The sequence below is a fragment of the Phyllobates terribilis genome, unplaced genomic scaffold, assembly GCF_046119375.1.
Source record: "Phyllobates terribilis strain yellow unplaced genomic scaffold, ASM4611937v1 Scaffold_3__8_contigs__length_932513732, whole genome shotgun sequence".
Classification (NCBI taxonomy): domain Eukaryota; kingdom Metazoa; phylum Chordata; class Amphibia; order Anura; family Dendrobatidae; genus Phyllobates; species Phyllobates terribilis.
The window spans coordinates 376,136,230-376,152,784 of record NW_027362763.1 but is presented as its reverse complement, the minus strand read 5'-3'; the positions used below and the strand labels follow the sequence as shown (position 1 = coordinate 376,152,784).

Below are 16,555 nucleotides of genomic sequence, written 5' to 3'. Positions count from 1 at the left end.
AGAAAATTTGGAAGCCAGGCAGCAAAGTGATCCAGGAATTGACGGGGGGACCTGGAGGGCGATAGACAACCGCCACTCGCAGGGCGAAGGGCCGGTAGAGTCTGACTGTGTGGGCCTCAAAAGACGGGAAGATAAGGGAGGGTACAGGGGGGATAACCTGAAAAGTACATTTTGTTGAAAGAAGCAGACCAACACCTCCCCCTGATCTGTTATCAGGTCGCGGGGTATGAGAGAAATGTAGGCCACCATAGGAGAGAGCTGCCGCAGCGGTGGTGTCTGACTGCTGGATCCAGGTTTCAGTGAGAGCCAGAAGGTTGAGGGAATTACTCCCAAAACAATTAGGAGCATAAGATGCTCCTTTCATTATTGTTCTGTATTTATTCTGAGGCAAGGGGGCCACATTGTTAGAAATAATTGGATTGTATTTTTTCCTTTCCTCCTTCTGGATGTAAATACAAAAGGCTTAGATTCCCGTTAACAAAATCGAGGGATTTTATATTGGTTCTGATTTTCCATAACTGTATCCTAGCGTTTTAAACATAGCCCCGATAAGGAGAGGGCACAGAAAGCCAGAAAATAGTCATTTACTTCCACTGTACTTCAATCCAAGCAGCCAAGATCCAAGGGGTAACGTTTCTCCTTGCAGAGAGTGACATGTCAAGCCTGACATGCCAAAGTGAGGAGACTTTTAAGCTGCTATGCATGCAAATTCTCTCTTCAGAGAGGAAGAGGACTAGAACTCTAGTGCCACCTATAGGAAGGAGCAATCTCGTTAGAGAGTCTATATTGACTTTTAGGATTGCTACTTCCTGTAGGTGGCACTAGAGTTCTAGAGGTTTTTTTTTTTTTTTGGGCTCTGTTTTGAAGTGTTCAAAGCTTTCTTTTTCACTGTTTTATGGCCCTCTGTTGTATATTGGTTTGTTTACCCTGCATAGCATTGCCTGCTCTGGCCTTGTGCTAATTAGCTAATTACTCAGTTTGGCCAATTGGTGCTGCATGTTAGCAGCAGCCATTTCAATTAATATATATTCAGCTCTGGCTCAGGATAGCACGCGTGCAACAGACTAAGTGCAATAGCTTAAAGTGCGTTTAATAAGCAGTTATACAATGGCAGTTGGGCAGGAGACAGGTAAGGTGTATAAGATATTCATACAAACATACTGCTTCTTGGTCAGCTGTATTGCATTTTGCATTGGTCATAGCAATCTGCTTCTTACTTATTTTAACTTCTGCTTTCTCTCATCTCGTCCGCCCTTTAACACATTCTGTGCACTCACTCCATATCCATCCCTCCCTTCTCCCCTCTCCCATGTATAACTCTGAGGCTCTACTGACCTCTCACCGACTCCAAACCATCCACCACCGCCATACAGCACTCAAAACGTTCATACAAATCATTGCACCACCTGCCCTCTCTTTTTTCTCCTTCTCCTAGTCGCTGGCGACATCTCCCCCAACCCTGGGCCTCCCTCCACTAGCATAGACCACTCTCCTCCAGCTGCATATAGAAACCCTGCTAATCTTATTAACATTCAGTGCATGACCTCTATTGCTTTCCATTGCGCTCTCTGGAACGCACGGTCTGTATGTAATAAACTAACTTACATTCACGATTTTTTCCTCTCTAATTCCCTTAACCTTCTGGCTATTACAGAAACCTGGATCCAGCATTCAGACACCACCGCGGCTGCTGCTCTCTCATTTGGTGGGCCGAAATTTTCACATACTGCCAGACCTGAGAATAGACAGGGTGGAGGTGTTGGTTTGCTCCTTTCACCACAATGTGCTTTCCAGGTCATCCCCCCAGTTCCCTCACTCATGTTTCCTTCCTTTGAAGTGCTCACCGTCAGACTCTTCAAACCTTTCTCCCTGCGAGTGGCAGTTGAGTATCGCCCTCCAGGCTCCTCCCGCCAGTTCCTGGATCACTTTACCACCTGGCTTCCTCACTTTCTATCCTGTGACATCCCCACCATCATTATGGGAGACTTTAATATCCCCATCAATGATCCCCTCTCCCAATCTGCCTCTCATCTACTTTCTCTAACCTCCTCATTCGGCCTCTCAGAATTTACTAATTCTCCTACGCATGAAGATGGGAATACTCAGGACCTGGTTTTCTCCCGTCTCTGCTCGTTGCATGACTTTACTAACTCCCCTCTCCCTGACCACAACCTTCTTTCCTTCTCTGTCAAGAACAGTCTCCTCACCGGGGACATCCCCACTTACAACACTTATAGGAACACACGTACCATTAATACCCAACAGCTTATGGGCAATCTCCACACATCTTTAGCCCCCATCTCCTCCCTCTCCTGTCCAGACTTAGCATTGTCACACTACAATAATACACTGAAGAGCGCCCTAGATGAAGCCGCACCATCTACACGCAGAAAGACCCGACACAGACAACGGCAGCCCTGGCACACAATGCTAACACGCTTTCTTCAGCATTGCTCTAGGTGTGCTGAGCGGCAGTGGAGAAAATCTCTTTTAGCAGAGGACTTCATCCACTATAAATTCATGCTCAAAACCTATAACTCTGCCCTTTATCTGGCCAAACAATCCTACCACTCTCATCACTTCACTGTCCAACAATCCAAAACAACTTTTTGAAACCTTAAACTCCCTCCTGAGCCCTAAAGCACTGACCCCCACCACGAACCTCAGCAGGGAGGATCTGGCCACTTATTTCCTAGAAAAAATCAACCACATCCATCAGGACATCTCAGCCCAATCTCCTCAGTGCCTGGATCCCCATCCCTGCCGCACTTCAAGCTCACTAGCCATCTTTGAGCCTGTTACAGAAGAAGTTACCCAGCTACTCATTTCTTCTCTACCTACAACCTGCAACAGTGACCCCATTACGTCACATCTCCTGCAGTCTCTCTCACCGGTGGTCACCACTCACCTGACTAAAATATTTAACCTCTCTCTTTCTTCTGGTATCTTTCCCTCCTCATTTAAACATGCCATCATAACCCCTTTACTTAAAAAGCCATCGCTGGACCAGAACTGCACTGCTAACTACAGACCTGTCTCTAACCTTCCTTTCATCTCTAAACTCCTGGAACGCTTGGTCCACTCCCATCTAATCATCTAACTCTCAGATAACTCTCTCCTTGACCCTCTACAATCTGATTTCCTTCCTTACACTCCACTGAAACTGCCCTCACTAAAGTCTCTAATGATCTACTAACAGTCAAATCCAAAGGTCACTACTCCCTGCTGATTCTCCTGGATCTCTCCACCGCATTGGACACTGTGGATCACCAGCATCTCCTCACTATGCTCCACTCTATAGACCTCAAGGAAACCGTTCTCTCCTGGTTCTCCTCCTACCTCTCTGACCGCTCCTTCACTGTATCTTTTGCCGGCTCCTCTTCCTCTCCTCGTCCCCTTACTATCGGAGTTCCGCAGGGCTCAGTCCTAGGCCCCCTCCTCTTCTCTCTATACACTGCCCCTATTGGACAAACAATCAGCCGATTTGGGTTCCAGTATCATCTCTATGCGGAGGACACCCAACTATACACCTCTTCACCTGACATCATCCCTACCCTAATAAAAAATACCAAGGATTGTCTGTCTGCTGTCTCTATCATCATGTCCTCCCTATATCTTAAACTGAATCTCTCTAAAACTGAACTTCTTGTGTTTCTCCCCTCCACTAACCCAACATCAAAATTACCTTGGAGGGTTCAACCATAACTCCCAAGCTGCACGCCTGCTGCATGGGGGTCATATTCGACACTAACCTTTCCTTTACCCCCCATATCCGATCACTCACTCACTCCTGTCACCTGCATCTTAAAAACATCTCCAGAATCCGACCTTTTCTCACCTTTGAAACTGCTAAAACTCTTACTGTTGCTCTTATTCACTCTCGTCTGGACTACTGTAACTCTCTTCTGATGGGTCTCCCTCTTACCAAACTTTCTCCTCTTCAATCCATCCTGAATGCGTCAGCCAGGGTCGTATTTCTGTCCAGCCGCTTCACCGATGCCTCCATCTTGTGCCAGTCTTTACACTGGTTGCCGGTCCGCCTCAGGGTCCAATATAAACTCATCACTCTCACCCACAAAGATCTCCACAGTTCTGCACCGCCTTATATCTCCTCTTTCATCCCTACACATGCCCTCCGTTCTACAAATGACCTAAGACTAACATCCCCCATAATCCAAACCTCGCACCTCCATCTCCAAGACTTCTCTCGTGCTGCGCCAGTTCTCTGGAATGCACTACCCCAGGCAATCCGACTGATGCCTAGCCCCCATATCTTCAAGCGTGCTTTAAAAACCCATCTCTTTTAAACAAGCCTACCACCTTAACTACTCAGTAAATTAACTTTCCCCTGTTCCCTCCTTCTAAATATCATTCAGAATCTGTTCCTCACTCTTCATCTGTCTCCACACCCTCCATGCACAAGATAACTGCACTCGGTACTCGAGTATTGCACTTAAACATACAGGCTGATGACCGGATCATACAGCTTTATATGAAAATCCCTATTTATTATAATTGCCAGACCTGAAATAACAAGCACTTTTCACATATTGTGTCCCCCCATTTCCTTGTAGAATGTAAGCTTGCGAGCAGGGACCTCACTTCTAATGTAACTGTTTAAACTGTCCTTAAATTGTATTGAATCTATTGTCTGTACATGTCCCCGCTTAATTGTAAAGTGCTGCGGAATTTGTTGGCGCTATATAAATAAAAACATTATTCTTATTATTATTAGTCCTCTTCCTCTGAAGAGACAATTTGCACAATCCAAGCAGCCAAAATAGACAATTTCAATACTTAAAACATGAAGATCAGCCACACGTGACCGCTGTGGTCAGGATGTACACTTATTTACGAGATCAGAGAAAATTTCCAATGACCTATTACAACGCTCTGCCCAAAGAACGAACAGATTTCTGTCAGGACAAATTACTCTCAAGTCCCAAGCAAAAGCGCAGCGAGGACAGCTGTAAGAGTCTGCGGCCGGGGCAGCATCGTGGAACAAATGTATGTGACAGCACACTTCTAATTATATTTACATGCAAAGGATAAGAAAAGACAAACAAAGGAGATTTATGCACCAAAGACGCCAACTTCTCGCACAATAGCAGTTGAAGAAAACACATTATTTCCCCTGCAGCGGAGAGTCATTCTGAGTGTCAGTGACTATGACTGTCCTCTTTATATAGGAAAGGCATGTAACATATCACTGTACACTATCACAGCGCTGTACTCAAAACAACCAGGTATGACAGCTCCTTAGACTGCCAAAGTCTACCCAGCTGTGCCCCAGTCATACCGGCTCCTTGGAAAGCTTATGGACAGCCAATAGTGGTTATCACCGCGCCAATCTGTCGGGGTACGTTGCTTGTTGCACTTTTCAGAATGGAGTAAAAATACTAGAGGAGCAGAAAGTAAAACTTGTTCTCATTTTTTAATGCTTAAATGCATGTATTTGGGGCCCCAACATTTTTTTTTGCAGTCGAGATTCATTAAATACTGCGTACCATATAACTTTTACACGTTCTTTGCTTCTCTGCACAACTTTGATGTGGTTTGTGTTTATAAAAAGATTGATAAGAGTGTGGGCTGATTCAGACGTCCGAGATCGGACTGTAATGCATGGACTGGCCGCAACTCTAGATCAGAGCATGACAGCCTCATAGAAATACATGAAGCGGTCACGCTCAGGTCAGGAGCGGCGCGGTCAGTCCATGCATTAGTGGTCCATGCTGGCTTGTACAAAAGTCTGCATGAACCCTTACAAACTTTGCCGTCAGACCCTCGGAACAAACTCACTGATGGATGAGGTGCTAACTCATTCTGTAGCTAGCAACAGAGGCTATAGAAGGCAAATGAAACCCAACTGCAAAAATTATTTTTATACAAAATACATGCATAAAAAAAAATGTCACCAACCCCTTTAATTGATGGACCATGTCACCTCATTAATCGGTCTTCTAGTTTCCGCAATAGTAGGAGCTGCCCCACTATTCTGCAGCACGTCTCAGAACGGTCCCTGTTTTTTTGTCCCCGGTGGTCTCCTTACTATAATCACCTTCCCATAAAACGTTCTTGCTACACGTACGTTGGCCATGTGCGCTTCCTGCATAGCTTTGTTACCATAGATGAGGAGCAAACTAAGAAGCAGTGGCAGATTGTCCTCATGTATTCGCAGAAGTAAAAGAATTAAGCCCCCAAATGCTTATTAGACAAGGACCAAGACTTTGTTGATCCAGCAGATTTTTCAGGAAAACCACCAGATTTTCTTATTTTTAATCAAATAAAAAATAAATACATTTTTATTTCATTCCTATTGGAAACACTTTCACAGCAGAAAAAAATAGAAGGTGGAAATAAGGAGAACATCATTCTGATCTATGCTGGCTTCTCTATTATGGCGCTGACACTGGATAAATTGTTATATTAATGCTAGAGAAAGAAAAACCGTGTTCTGACAATACATCACTATGGATTAGGTGACCTATTGTGGAGACTCCGTCACCTCTCCCTACAGAAAAATAAGGGATAATGGCACCAGAAGAGACCGTCAATTAGTACATACATGTCAGCCGGCCGCTTACAAGTGGGCAATGGCAGCTGTCGCAGAAGTGTTATATGAGGCAATCAGAAGGCAGCGGATTAGAGAGTATTTCTATCTCAGAAGTGTTCACGAAGGCGTGCTACTGGGAAAGAAGGAATTCCATTCTACTTCTATGAATGTAACTGGAGATAGTTAAACTATTGCTCAAGTCATAAAATGTATGCAGAATGGGTGCCGCTTTCCCCAAGGATTACCTACGAAGTCCAGGCCAATTGTGAACACATTCGGGGAGATGATGGAAAATTAAATGACAATAGAGCTACCTAGTTTATAAGTAAAACGTGATCTCGATGGACGCTGCTCAATAAGGATTAAATAACAGTCAGGAACAATGACAGGAAGCACAGGCGGCACAAGTGGTGACCTATAATCCATGGATGCCCTCAAAGGACACTGTGCAAGTGGAACATAGCTGTCAGCGAGCACTAGATTCCTGTCAGAGCAAATTACATTGTAATCACAACAAACGCGGCCTGTTTAGCACAGACGAGACATTCACGTGTTCTCCTCGTGCTACCGAACAGGCCATGAGGCCAGAAGCTCCAGAGCCGACAATTGCTGGGCCGTGTATTCAGGACACTCACCAAGAGTTGGTTTTCGGTAAGGACTAGCTCAGTAAGGCCCTCACATTCTCCAATGCATTCAGTAAGCTGCATCAGCCGATTCTGGTCCACTTTAAGAATTGACAGCTTCTTAAGCCTCCCTGAGGATAGGAAAAGTGCTCTCAACAAACAAGAATGACGCATTGTGTCAAACACACTGATAGACAGATATACAAAGGCCAGCTATTACAATTCTCATTGTTTTTAGACAAGGGCAATACATACAGCTAAACTAGACAGGATTTACATTGTAACACGAAGATGGTATTCTTCCAAAGTGGTAATTAAATTACAGTCTTAAGGAGTAATTTGACATTTACATTTTTTTTTTTTCATATTTCAGAGCCCTTATAACTGCAAGCAGATTGGTAGATTGTGGGACTGGAGATGCCCACCAAGAGCTGAAAGACTCCCCCGAGACGTGCACAGCTCAGGCAACAGGCACGCATAGCTCAAGGCGGAGCCCCTACACAGAGGGATACGGATTCAATAGGAAGCATAGTCTAGCAAGCCTGAGTTTTCTATTTAAATCATATCCAGCTCTCTATGCGCGGTAAGGCAGAACTGCTGCGCCCCGTCTGCTGAGCAGCGCCCTTCTCAGGGAACCAATCATTGGCATCTCAGGAACTGGACATTGACCAATCTGCTTTCAATTACAAAGGCACTCAAAGGTGAAAAAAACTTGAGTAACTTTATTTCCACCCAACACTTACATACGTCTTACTTTTATGTTCATCAAAATATGGCGCATTGTTTCAGAAGTATTAATATTTCATATATTCTAGGCATAATTACCGTATTTTTTGGACTATAAGACTCACTTTTTTGGAGGAAAATGGGGGGGGGGGGGTCTTATAGTCCGAATGTTGCAGGGGTATGTATGTATGTATGTATGTATGGATAGATATACACACATATATACATACATACTGTGCTGGGGGAGTAGTTGCGGCAGAGGAGCGGGGCACAGGAGGCAGCAGCCGCCGTCTGCAGCCTACACTGTCCCCGCTGCTAAAGAAGATGAATATTCACTGCTCCCCACACCCATAAGCGTGGGGAGCACTGAATATTCATGCTCCTTAATATCAGCACACAGTGTATCAGCAGCGCGGCTCCTGCTGCTGCCGGGCTATCGCGTGTGCCCGCTATTAAAGGGCATGCAAGGGTGCCACGCATGCCAGGATAAGGGATGAGGGGTGCCACGCATGCCAGGATAAGGGATGAGGGGTGCCACGCATGCCTGGATAAGGGGTGCCACGCATGCCAGGATAAGGGATGAGGGGTGCCACGCATGCCAGGATAAGGGATGAGGGGTGCCACGCATGCCAGGATAAGGGATGAGGGGTGCCACGCATGCCAGGATAAGGGATGAGGGGTGCCATGCATATCAGGATGGGGATGGGAGCCACGTATAATAGGAGGGGGGGCATATCTACCAGGATGGGGGCTATTATCAGAATTGGGGGACATTACCCCTATTCCAGTGTCAGCAGCAGACCCGCTCCCCCTTAACAGTGCATCGTGACCACATTTTTTGCTTACTTTTTTTCGATTTTCCTCCTCTAAAACCTAGGTGCGTCTTATGGTCCGGTGCGTCTTCCAGTCCGAAAAATACGGTAACTTGTGACTAGCAACAGATACATTAAGCACAAGTTATTAAAGGGAACCTGTCAGCTTCCACCATATATTTATTGATCCCTTTATATACTTCTTAACAAGCCCCTTCTCACAGCTATTGATTTTTGACTATGCCTAAAACCAATTTTATAATGGTGCTTATGATATGTTAATCAGCGGGTAACTAGTCAAGGGGGCGTTTTCCCCAGACTACTCGTCCCGCTAATCAGGTCATCATGTCCCTGTGGGTGTGAGTAACAATTTGCAAGAGCGAAGTGACTGTCTGCTTTCTGCAATCTCTGCCTCCTTGACCGTGTGCAGTGAAGACAGGTATAGACAATCCACAGGTAGTCACCCACTAATCAGCATATCGCGAGCCTAGTCTAAAAAAAACAAAAACGGATTTCAAGCATATTCAAAAAACTCAATAGTCCATGAAACGAGTCTGGTTGGGAAGTAAATAAAGGGATCAATAAATACATGGTGACAGTATGGGGAGCCTGGGGAAAGGGACAGGTTTCCTTTAAGGATTAGAATACTGAAACTCAGAAAATAAAACCATGCTGAAAAGACACCTACCTTTAGTGTGACAGGCCAAATTAATTGTGTAATACGCCATCTGCCAAGGCCTTGCTGAAGGTATGATGTACAGGTTATATGTATTCTACCTAGTCCAGGGTCAGGGACGCACATAAATAATTTTGTCCAAGTATCAATTGCTGAGCAGTTTTGAAAGAATATCAAGCTTGTTCGGGTCTTTCACATTTAGGTTTTTTTTGTCCCAATCAGATAAATTTATGCCCAGTGCTCTAGAAAACAAGCTTAGCATATGCAAAAAGGATACACATTTCATTGAGGTGGGAGCCTATGGGTACATTTGGAGTGTGCGTCGGAGTTTACCTAGCACATTTGCTGAACGTGGACTCTGTAAACTCGGATGAGATGGAAATTTAGAAGACCTCACGCACTCTAGGCAATGGTGACATTTTCAAAAACATCTCTCTTTGGCGTTTGCGGAGTTGGTTATTCATTGCTTACCATTAGAAAAAGAAGAAATCTATAATACAATGGGGTGTCCAAGTGACTAGGATTAGGCAGCACTCCAGCAAGCACAGCCACTTCTAAATGTACAGAGCGGAGGCTGTTAAAAAATTAGGAAGCTGTGGCATAGAGCCCCCTACAACAAGATGATTGATAGTGGTGCTGGGAATCAGTCCCCCACCCATCTGATATTATTGGCATAGCCTATGTATAGGCCATCAGTGTCCAAACCCCAGAGAACACTAATGGGGGGGAGTCAGGGGGCATTGTTCTTATGTGTAAGCCAGAACTACGGGCATTACTTTATGAAGGGCTTTGCTGTGACTAGCATACAGACAAATTAAGTATTTGTGCATTTATCGGCTTTCTGCAGCATCCTTAGTCTATGCCCCTTGGATATACACAAGCATGGCACCTGAAATTTTTTAATAATCATCTCCAACTGTCAGGCATTTCATGCCAATTCTATTAAAATGCTTCATGAAGTTTTGTCTTACCAATGCCATCAGGTAAAACCTCAATTAAATTCTGTGACACAAGCAAATCGGTCAGTGAAATTAGCCCGCTGATCTCTTCAGGAAGGCGCTCCAGCTTGTTCTCCGACACATCCAAACACAACAGGTTTTTCAGGCTTCCCATTTCCTGCACCATGATAAAGAATATACAAGAGAAATCAGTTCAAGATCATCACAATAAGAAAACACAAATGGCAGATGACCGTCTAAAACAGGAGACGAGGTTGTTTTTACCATGTCTCATTTCATAAGAGCACATGACTCCGATCTCCTTTGATGAACTGCTACTAAATAAGACAGAAGCAGGGCTGTGGAGTCGGAGTCATGGAGTCGGAGTCATGGAGTCAGAGAGATGGAGTCAGAGAGATGGAGTCGGAGTCATGGAGTCAGAGAGATGGAGTCGGAGAGATGGAGTCGGAGAGATGGAGTCGGAGAGATGGAGTCAGAGAGATGGAGTCAGAGAGATGGAGTCAGAGAGATGGAGTCGGAGAGATGGAGTCGGAGAGATGGAGTCGGAGAGATGGAGTCGGAGAGATGGAGTCAGAGAGATGGAGTCGGAGAGATGGAGTCGGAGAGATGGAGTCGGAGAGATGGAGTCGGAGAGATGGAGTCGGAGAGATGGAGTCGGAGAGATGGAGTCGGAGAGATGGAGTCGGAGTCCATTTTGGTGGAGAGATGGAGTCGGAGTCCATTTTGGTGGAGAGATGGAGTCGGAGTCCATTTTGGTGGAGAGATGGAGTCGGAGTCCATTTTGGTGGAGAGATGGAGTCGGAGTCCATTTTGGTGGAGAGATGGAGTCGGAGTCCATTTTGGTGGAGAGATGGAGTCGGAGTCCATTTTGGTGGAGAGATGGAGTCGGAGTCCATTTTGGTGGAGAGATGGAGTCGGAGTCCATTTTGGTGGAGAGATGGAGTCGGAGTCCATTTTGGTGGAGAGATGGAGTCGGAGTCCATTTTGGTGGAGAGATGGAGTCGGAGTCCATTTTGGTGGAGAGATGGAGTCGGAGTCCATTTTGGTGGAGAGATGGAGTCGGAGTCCATTTTGGTGGAGAGATGGAGTCGGAGTCCATTTTGGTGGAGAGATGGAGTCGGAGTCCATTTTGGTGGAGAGATGGAGTCGGAGTCCATTTTGGTGGAGAGATGGAGTCGGAGTCCATTTTGGTGGAGAGATGGAGTCGGAGTCCATTTTGGTGGAGAGATGGAGTCGGAGTCCATTTTGGTGGAGAGATGGAGTCGGAGTCCATTTTGGTGGAGAGATGGAGTCGGAGTCCATTTTGGTGGAGAGATGGAGTCGGAGTCCATTTTGGTGGAGAGATGGAGTCGGAGTCCATTTTGGTGGAGAGATGGAGTCGGAGTCCATTTTGGTGGAGAGATGGAGTCGGAGTCCATTTTGGTGGAGAGATGGAGTCGGAGTCCATTTTGGTGGAGATGGAGTCGGAGTCCATTTTGGTGGAGATGGAGTCGGAGTCCATTTTGGTGGAGATGGAGTCGGAGTCCATTTTGGTGGAGATGGAGTCGGAGTCCATTTTGGTGGAGATGGAGTCGGAGTCCATTTTGGTGGAGATGGAGTCGGGGTCCATTTTGGTGGAGATGGAGTCGGGGTCCATTTTGGTGGAGATGGAGTCGGAGTCCATTTTGGTGGAGATGGAGTCGGAGTCCATTTTGGTGGAGATGGAGTCGGAGTCCATTTTGGTGGAGTTGGAGTCGGAGTCCATTTTGGTGGAGTTGGAGTCGGTATAACACGGACCGATTCCGACTCCTAAAATATATAATAAATTGGGTGCAGTAGTTCAATGCAGTTTGTGGGGAATATTTTTTCATAAGAATTTGGGAAAGTTATGAAATGTCCTATAAATGTCTGTCCTATTCCTGATCTAAGGGTCTAGACTTTTAGCTGAGATGAATCTGTGCTACAGTAAATTTATCACTTAAACATGAGCCATGTATGAGGGAGTCTGAGTCATGGAAATTAAGGAGTCGGAGTTGGAGGTTTGGCTTACCAACTCCACAGCCCTGCACAGAAGGCCATTGTAATAAACTATCATATTACAGAAGTATTAAAATAACACAAAGACAACAAACAAGGAGGGGAAAAATATGAATTATGATTTTTCACTCTAATTTTGGACAAATGCCAGTTTTGGGTACTGCCACCGATCTCTATAACATTCTTAAAGATGAATGTGCACAAATGCACTGCAAAGAGTGAAATCCAAGGTGAACAACCACAGTAAGAATTGACAGGCTGCTGTCAAAGGTTTCATATATTTCCATAGGAGAACGCATAGAAAGCTGTACCCAGTCAGCTGTATCAGGGGTCTTCTAAAGAGCAGAAGGAGTGGGTGCTAAAATTCTAACTTCCTGAACATTATCTTCCCCCAACATTATCTGTTGAGCAAGAGTCTGGAAGCCCCCATACACACCAGACCAGAGCTGGGTAAAGTGCGTCCCACGAGCCACATTGGGCCCTCTGGCTGTTCCAGTCTGGCCCGCAGATCGAGACAGTCGAAGGGCTGAAAACAGTGGCCCACTGGCCGCATCATCCCCTCGTCCGCCACCGATCGTGCCCAGATGTCACTGCTGCCCACATACACAGGATGCAGACAACAGTGAATACATTGGTGGAGGGCGGTGCGGCCGAATTCTTCTTCCACCAATCATTGCGAGACAGCAGGCATGATCACGTCATTTCATCACGTCTGCTGTGCAGAGAGTCTGTGCACCAGAGACTAGACTAGAGGAAAGAGGTGTGTAGGTGTTGTTGCTTTCATATGTGTATATATGTTTGCATGTATATAGGAGGCTATATTGTGACTCATACTGTATATAGGGGGCTATGTGGGGGCTCACTATAGGAGGCTATGTGGGGGTCACACTCTATATAGGGGCTCATACTGTATTTAGGAGGCTGTTTATAGGGGGATGTCAGCATACTTATTTCTGATAAATTGTAAATGATACAATTGATATTAATAATCAATTGTAATTATGTTAATATTAATATTGAGCAGAATTAATTTCAGCGCTCCTTGAAAAAGGTGTCAAAACGATCGTCGGAGCGGTGGGTGTTTACCATGCTTTCATTCATACAAACATTGGCTTAAGGTAATGTTTGCTCTTATTTATTATGCATGTGTATATCTTTTGATGTGGATTGATCTGTTCACCTGTTAAATAGGATATTTCTCTATGCACATTAGGGCCCAATTCAGTATCATTTACCTCCCAAATATATTGCCAAGTAGTAGCATGTATATACATCTCTTGTAATGATTCATGGTTTAACACCCTACATCTGTGGTATGGGTTATCCACTGTTTTTATATCTTTAATTTTAAAGAATATCAATAAATATAATATATTTTAAACCTTAGTTACTCTTTGTGGTGGTTTGGATTTACAGTGCCTACAAGTAGTATTCAACCCCCTGCAGATTTAGCTGGTTGACACATGCGGAATTAACTTGGCATTGTGACATTTGTACTGTAGATCAGCCTGGAAGTGGGAAATGCACTGCAGCAAATTTATTTTTTTTTTTTAAAACGTTAAAAGTTAATTCAGAGTGTCATTTATTATTCAACCCCTCAAACCACAAGAATTCTGTTTGGTCCACCTAAAGTATTAAGAAGTAGTTCAGGCACCAAGAATAATGAGCTTCACATGTGTGGATTAAAGATCTCTTTTGCCAGCCTTTTCTGACTATTTAAGACCCTCCCCAAACTTGTGAACAGCACTCAGACATGGTCAACATGGGAAAGACAAAGGAGCATTCCAAGGCCATCAGAGACAAGATCGTGGAGGGTCACAAGGCTGGCAAGGGGTACAAAACCCTTTCCAAGGAGTTGGGCCTACCTGTCTCCACTGTTGGGAGCATCATCCGTAAGTGGAAGGCTTATGGAACTACTGTTAGCCTTCCACGGCCAGGACAGCCTTTGAAAGTGTCCTCCCGTGCCGAGGCCAGGCTTGTCCGAAGAGTCAAGGCTAACCCAAGGACAACAAGGAAGGAGCTCCGGGAAGATCTCATGGCAGTGGGGACATTGGTTTCAGTCAATACCATAAGTAACGTACTCCACCGCAATGGTCTCCGTTGCAGACGAGCCCGTAAGGTACCTTTACTTTCAAAGCGTCATGTCAAGGCTCGTCTACAGTTTGCTCATGATCACTTGGAGGACTCTGAGACAGACTGGTTCAAGGTTCTATGGTCTGATGAGACCAAGATCGAGATCTTTGGTGCCAACCACACACGTGACGTTTGGAGACTGGATGGCACTGCATACGACCCCAAGAATACCATCCCTACAGTCAAGCATGGTGGTGGCAGCATCATGCTGTGGGGCTGTTTCTCTGCCAAGGGGCCTGGCCATCTGGTCCGCATCCATAGGAAGATGGATAGCACGGCCTACCTGGAGATTTTGGCCAAGAACCTCCGCTCCTCCATCAAGGATCTTAAGATGGGTCGTAATTTCATCTTCCAACAAGACAACGACCCAAAGCACACAGCCAAGAAAACCAAGGCCTGGTTCAAGAGGGAAAAAGTCAAGGTGTTGGAGTGGCCTAGTCAGTCTCCTGACCTTAACCCAATTGAAAACTTGTGGAAGGAGCTCAAGAATAAAGTCCACATGAGACACCCAAAGAACCTAGATAACTTGGAGAAGATCTGCATGGAGGAGTGGGCCAAGATAACTCCACAGACCTGTGCCGGCCTGATCAGGTCTTATAAAAGACGATTATTAGCTGTAATTGCAAACAAGGGTTATTCCACAAAATATTAAACATAGGGGTTGTATAATAATTGACCCACACTTTTATGTTTAAAATTTAATAAAATTCAACTGAGCAACATAACTTTTTGGTTTGTAAGATTTATGCTTCTGTTCATAAAACCTACTCTCGTTTGCAGTTTGAAGGCTCTAACTTATTTGCATCTTATCAAACCAGCTAAATCTGCAGGGGGTTGAATACTACTTGTAGGCACTGTATATATCCCACACTCGTTGTTACTATATTGATTGAGTTTGGTGGTGGAGGTTAATTTCCTCCGTTTGGATACTATCCGGAACCTGTTTAGATTGTAGGCAGTTCATGCAGATATCAGCGGGTTTCGCAGACTTTAGGCTCATGTGTATGGGCCTATACACTAGTTGAAAAAGCCTGTAAAGACATTATTTCTGTCACGTGTGATCACGTGAAATTCATAATCTTTGAGGATTTTGTCACAGAACCACCACATCCTGAAGTCACTGGTGGACACAGACAGAAAAGGGCCCTTTGCAGCCCCAGAGCTCCTAAAAATGCACCAGCCTTGGAGGTGGAACTGGGACCCCTTATCTTTTGGGGCCCCGTGCAGCCGCACAGGTTGCACCAATGATATGCCTGCCTCTGCCTGAAGTATTATAGGATGATCTCGTTTAGCAGATTTCACTGCATGCATTGCAAAGAGCGATATCCACAGTGAAAATCCACACAAAGGATTGACATGCTACGGATTTATAAATCTGCAGTGCAGGTCAACTTCTAAGCAAAAAGTATCTGCGGCGTGTAGATGAGATTTTGCAGAAATCAGGAAATCCAGACTGTAAATCCATAACCAGGCCTTCTGATCAATATGGCCTATTCTGCAGCACACACAGGTAACACAAACCAAGAGGGATCAATACATTCGAGAATTTTGCTTTGCTAGTGGTTATTTTTCATCAAAATCTGAAGACATTTGCTGTATAGAAGGCAAGAAATAAGCTTCCAGGAAGCAACAAAACCAGAAAACATGCCCAACACGGGTGCTCTCCATTACCTGCATGTGTGTGAGCAGCCGAAACTGGCACAATATATGGAGCTCCAGGAACATCAATTTTTATTACACTGTTTATGGGAAAGCACATTGCCTGTTTATAAGGTCAAGTTGAAGGGCACACAAAGGGTATGCCAACTAAGTAATCAGGCGGAAATGTCACAGTTTATATCTTTGGAAAGCAAGTCAAATAATAAATGAATAAATTCATTTACTATTGAATTGAAGAAGAAAACACCAGGGATTTACCCTTCCGCCATTAGTTAAAAGCATAACTCTCTAGGTATACAAGCCACCTCTTTAAAGGGAATCTATCAGCAGGTTTGTGCAAGGAAATCTGAGAGCAGCATAATATAGAGTACAGAGCCTGATTCCAATGATGTATCACT

At 44.9% G+C, this 16,555-nt stretch overlaps 1 protein-coding gene across 1 annotated transcript in view; it reads right to left on the bottom strand.

Annotated features, from left to right (window-relative positions):
* LRRC1 (leucine rich repeat containing 1) overlaps positions 1 to 16,555 on the bottom strand; it is a 196,218-nt gene that overhangs the window by 32,573 nt on the left and 147,090 nt on the right. The window contains exons 8-9 of the mRNA XM_073675417.1: positions 10,362 to 10,506; positions 7,189 to 7,307 (exon numbers count right to left, since the gene is read on the bottom strand). Coding sequence (XP_073531518.1) covers positions 7,189 to 7,307; positions 10,362 to 10,506 — 264 coding nt within the window. The remainder of the gene's footprint in view (positions 1 to 7,188; positions 7,308 to 10,361; positions 10,507 to 16,555) is intronic.